The 6,000-nt window shown below is 34.3% G+C and overlaps 1 protein-coding gene across 3 annotated transcripts in view; it reads right to left on the reverse strand.

The window, feature by feature from the left end:
- TMTC2 (transmembrane O-mannosyltransferase targeting cadherins 2) overlaps positions 1-6,000 on the reverse strand; it is a 422,158-nt gene that overhangs the window by 60,348 nt on the left and 355,810 nt on the right. For 2 of the 3 annotated variants that reach the window (XM_019655152.1, XM_019655154.1), the window contains exon 10: positions 3,334-3,448. In XM_019655152.1, coding sequence (XP_019510697.1) covers positions 3,334-3,448 — 115 coding nt within the window. Of the gene's footprint in view, positions 1-3,333; positions 3,449-6,000 lie in introns of those variants that run through there. The other variant, XM_019655153.1, reaches the window with a different exon arrangement.

Genomic DNA, 6,000 nt, shown 5'->3' on the forward strand with positions numbered 1-6,000 from the left:
TGGCTCAAAAGTGACATACATGGTGTTCACATACCTTCAATGACCCAAGGAAGACCCGGGAAGGTCTTCAGCTTGGAAGAAGGCTGGACAGGGCAATACGATTGTGTTTCTCCAAAGCACAAAAAGAGGGCCAAGCAAACCTGGTGAGCAGCATTAATACTTCCACTCCACATAGCCTTCTTATGAATCATCGTGATAACAGGAATTACAGATGTTCTAAGTGGATCTTAGGTTTTTAATGTAAATCTCACTGTTTTGGTGAAGGTCCTTTACTTGGATACATCTAACGTGTCATTCTTATCTGAATTGCCAAACTGAAGTCACGTATTTCAAAACTTTCCACGTGCTTATTCTGCAGGGAGCATTTTTTATCCATTATTGACAGTTGAAATGGGTCTGTTAGAAATTTGTCAAATTTAAAGCTGCCTGAAGATCCCAATAAGATAAAGATTTGTCCCTTGATGGCTGGCCCCAGGCCCTCACCTTTTCCAATTCAGTCTCAATTAGATGGAATAATTTTTCTTTTTTGCTTTTGGGATGAACATTTTTTCTTCCTCTTCTAGATTCTTTGAGTCATTTTATTGGGAACTAGCCAAGAAAAGGGAAGTTAAATGAGTGTGATCGAACCATATCTTGTACTATAACATTTCCTAGATTGCTGATTTCAGATGTTAGGTCTACCATGAATCCAGTTACCAAGGTAACTTTCCCTCATACTCAACCGGTTTTCAAACTTTGCTAATTTTGTTTCCCAAATAGCTTGCAAAAGAACAGAGCTCTTGAAGAAAGAATTAATATCAAACTCGATTTACAACAATTTGGCATCCCCAGAAAAAATGTTATATGTAACATTAAAGAAGCAAAATCCTGAGAGCTAATCATTTTGATAAGGCTACATTCAAGTGAAAACCAATAAGCTTTCTTATTCTTTTCAGCAAACAAAGTCCTAAATGCTCTCAATCAATAGGGAAAGAGGTTGGTGTTCAGCTTGCACAGTAAGCACTCAAGAAATATTTGAATTTGACAGAGCCAAAAAACAGGGCCAAGTAAAAACATTCATGGGGACTGCCACCAAGTTGAGTAAGGTATGGCCAGGCTGCTGTGGCCATACTTGCAATCAGTATATGTAGGGAGATCCTGACTGCAACTTGATGAGGAACACAGACTGCAAAAAGTTAGAGAGAAAGCTCTGAAAAATAAATCATAAATATTTCCATATCGTCGATGCCTAACCAAAACTTTCCACTGGTTTCTAGCACTATGGTAACTAAGGAAAAGTTACAAGCAATATATTTAACAAGGACATTTTTTGTAATGCTCTCATAATGGGTTTCCATTGGTAGACCTTGAATTTCAGATACTAATTTAATATGCAGCAAAAACCTTTTTGATAAAAGTCTCTATTCTGATTAGGATGAATTAGTCGATAGAAAAGCTTGTGCATTCCCACTCTTACAAATGGCTTCTGATGACTAAAAGCATAATGTTTGTTCATGAAGAACAAAAAGTCCTCTCCCTAGTACAGCGCCTAACCTTGTCATGTAAGGTAAGATGTCTTAAAAATTATCCTCCCGCTGAAGGCTCTTTCATATTGGCCTACAGTTTGTTTTATAAATACACCAATAGTCAATTGAACCCTGACTTTTCTTCGTAGGTATCAGTTTTTGGAACGTTAAACATTAATGTGGAGTGAGGGCATTCAACTGAAACCTCACAGTACACTCTGTGCTCTCAAACAGACTTTGAATTTCTTATTTAAAACATAAAAAGCCAAGTAGGAAGCCACTAAGATACAGTTATAATAACAGTCTCAAATTATAAATGCAAAGTAATCTATAAAACTTGTTTTAAATATTGGTTCGTGGGGAACAGGGTTAGGTGGGAGTATGTGGTCATAAAAGACACCACAAAGAATATCTGCAGTGATCAAAATAGTCTGTATTTTGGCTGAGGTGATGGATACATAAACCTATACATGTGATAAAAGTGCAGAGAAGTAAACACACACACACACACACACACACACACACACGTACAAATAAAACTGAGGAAACCCAATAAGACGAGTGGATTGTATCAACATCAATATCCTGGTTTTAAAATTGTATGGTAGTTCTACAAGTTACTACCATTGGGGAAACTGAATAAATGGTACAGGGGATCTCTCTGTATTATTTCTTATAACTGCATACAAATCCACAATGATCCCAAAATAAGAAGTGGGAAAAAAAAGTTCTAAAGTTCCTCTACTTTTCTTGAAAGACCATGTTTTAAAACCATCCACATGTGAACCAATTCTTCTGTGCTTTTCTTCCCTTATAAGAGTAATTACATAATTACAAATTTACCCTAGAAGTCATGTATGGAGTCCATGGTGTAGATGTCATCTAGTGAAGCATTTGGGTGGAGATTTTTGGAGTGGAATTCCGGCAAGCGTATGAGAAAAAGGGTATGCATAGTGCTAACAGCACAAATAATGCTTTCTAAACGACTCTACAAATCATTCGAGTTTCTTACAAATATTCTCCTTTAACTTAAATGCTACTTAAGGACTTCCTTTTTATATTCACAACAAAAACTTTTTATCTGCCTTTGGCTTTGCTATTATTCTAAGTAGCCTTCCTGATATCTTTCTGAAAATACAAGAGCTAAAGATATAAAAAATATATTGTTCCAACACATAGCAATTATAGGGCCATTTAGAGAATTTAATAGGCTTTAAGTATATTTGCATTTGATAATCCTCTCTACTACCAAACATAATAAAATGTATCCACATGGCACATTCAATACAATTAATATCAAAACACATATATTGAGATGCAGTTGATTAATTGATATAAGGTTTCTTTTTGGAGACATTTAATTAGATAGTTATTAATTTCAAGTGTGCAGTTTTCTTTTTGTATTTTACAGCCATTAGTTTTTTATTTTTTATTTATTTATTTATTTAAATTTTTTTAGCTGAGCCATCCTGCCACCTGTTGGCAGCTCAGTGGCAGCTCAGCTCAGGCCAGGCATCGAACCGCTGTTGCTCAGAGCTCAAACTTTTGAGCTCTTAACCAACTGAGCCACTCGGCCGGCCCTGGCCATTCATTTTTTGAAGGGAAGGGAAAGCGGTCTCAATAATTTGCAGAGTCCTGAAAGCTCATATGCCCTACATACTGTGCACATAAACTTTAATGAAAAAAACTGTCCTGATTTTACAAGGTTAAGCAGCATAATTCACTTGGAGAATGTGGAATAAGGGGGTATGAAAGCAAAATTTGTATTATTAATTGCTTTCCCAAAGCCACAGTGTTGGTCTTCTAAGGTACAGCAGCAAAAACTAACCTGAGCATGTGGGCAGCATTGAAGACCACATCAAACTCCGTGCTGTCCAGTTCAGCTGCTTTTTTTGCCATCTCTGCTGCTTCTATGAGGCGAGCTTCTTCCAAAAGAAACTGACCTGCAAAGTATAAAAACAATAATTGAGGTGATATGAAGTTAAGACTTACACATGTGCCATAAATCTACATGCTCATTATGTAGTCATATTTTAAATGCTTTTCCCTAATTTGCAGGACATTGCAATGCCATCTATCTGGTACACTAACAATTTTTTTTTCTTAAAGTAAAATCCTGTATAGACTACTAAAGAAATAAAATGAATGAAAGATATGTTACAATTATGTAAACATGTAAAAAATTATTAAATTTTTTAAAGCTAATTGGAAGGTTAATGTTTTCTTTTTGTCCAGTTTTATTGAAAAATAACTGATATACACCACTGTATAAGTTTAAGGCATACAGCATGATGGTCTGATTTACATATATTATGAAATGATTACCAATGTTTTCTAATAGTCAACATGTTTGAGATTTAAGGCATTGGGGTAGTTCTACTGCTGAATCTACAGCTCAGGTGCTATATAGTTTAATAAGCCACCAGTCAACCGGTTTAAACGTTCCCCTATACAGTCATTTATCATATGCTGCATCACTAGTATAAAATTTAATTATTAGCTATAAATATCTGAGCTCCTAAGAGGATAGCTGCTTTGGAGAAAGAAAAGAGGTATTACAAATATGAATTGAGTTGATTTTAATTACTAATCCTTTAAAACAGCTTCCTTCTCCAATGCATATGCACAAACAGGACTAGTCACATTGAGATATATTTATTTCTTATATTTAAGTAAAATTATTAAAAGAACATAGAAATGTCGGTTTAGCATTAACACACTCTTAATTAGACTGACTGATAAACATGGGACAAATATTAACCAGTTCAGACTTTTGAGATTACTTTCAAGTCAGCTTTGCAAAGTGGGAATTATTGCAGATGGAGCCGCAGAAGTCTCCAAAACTGTACCTCTAGAATTGTTATGTAATGCTATTCCAAAATTACATTGTAAAGGCAAAGAAAAAAACATAAAAGCTGAGCCCAATTTTAAGTCTGTAAATATACAAACAGAGGATAGACTGATATTTTATAGCTAGGGGTTTATTAGCAGCAAAAATAATGATGTTAAGCCTTATCCAATATCACTATTCACATGAAAACCAAATCAAGGGATGACAGAGATATGCAGAAACCATTCATGCAACTGACAGGCTTATAGAGTTGTGATCTAATGGTTATTTCTTCTTGCTTTGGGTTTCCTGTTTGCTTAAAATTCAAGCCTTTACCAATACTAAAAAGAGTTATAAAATTGATTTGCAATTCCTGAGTTGCACACAGAAACAGAAAAACTTTAAAAATGGTAAATCCTTCTAGGTGGCTATAGGGAAGAAGCCATTATATCATCTAATAAATATTACAAACTGTCTTCTAATCCAAAAAAGACCAGTCCTTAATATACAAGGGGAAATTTTCTGTTTTAAGGGTTGTAATAAAGCACAGCCACTGCCTGTACTTAAGCTTCTAAACTTCAATTGGTGAAGAATGGTGAGTAAAGATAAGCCTAGGATTTCCAGCTTACATTTTTAAATGAATTGACACTTTTAAGACTGGGACTTGGAGACCCATCAGCTATTTCTACAAAAACTTTTGTTAGTTTGTAACCTAACATTCTGTGGCTTTCTCATGTGCCCAAACAAACATAATTGTTGGGTTAGAAAATTATTAAGAAAACGGAGCTGTAAATAATTACATTTAGAAATAGAAAAACACATTACTCATGAAATTTGTGTATGTGCTACCTCTACAAAGACATTGACGTGAGATTCAACATAAAGCACCCATGGTTTTAAAAAAAAGTAAAATAAGAATTAGACAATGTGTAATACACATTGAATAATTACTATCTCCTCATATACATCTTAGTAAAGGATAGCAGGTTAAACCTATTCTTCGTTAAGCTTATTATAGGTTGTTTTTTAAAATTAAAACATAATATTAATTGCTACCTGTTTTCAAAGCATAATATTTACCTAAGTAAATGTATCAATACATGTGTTAATTAGTTATGTGATACTTAAACAAAAGACAATGTAGGATTTATTAATTGTTCTGTGTCCTTTCCAGACAGCTATTAACTCTGAAATGTATTCTGTTATTAATAGTTAGAAAAATGCAACAATTAATTAAATCAAGAAGGTTAGTTTCTTAAAATCATTACTAGCCTGTAGAGAGAGAAGGAGATATATTAGCTCTAGTAAAAGAAAAAAAAAGAAAAAAAGGACATGGTATCTCTATTGTCCACATAGAAAGGGACAGTGACAGAAGTCTGTGTGTAAAGATAATAATACTTGATGGCATAAGAGGTCAGTTTATACTCAATGCCCCAGGGCAAAGTTTTTTTTTTAATTTTTAATTTTTTATTGTGAAATACACATTTTTTAGAATTAGTTTCAGCTATACAACACAGTGCAATAGTTATACTTTTTACTCCTCGAAGTGACAACCCCCCTCCCCAATCCGCCGCCCCACTTCCCCCCAATATCATACATATCTATTACAATTCCCTTGATTCCACTCCCACACTATACTCCACATCCCATGACTATATATATATA

Source organism: Hipposideros armiger, unplaced genomic scaffold, assembly GCF_001890085.2.
Source record: "Hipposideros armiger isolate ML-2016 unplaced genomic scaffold, ASM189008v1 scaffold_237, whole genome shotgun sequence".
NCBI classification, from domain to species: domain Eukaryota; kingdom Metazoa; phylum Chordata; class Mammalia; order Chiroptera; family Hipposideridae; genus Hipposideros; species Hipposideros armiger.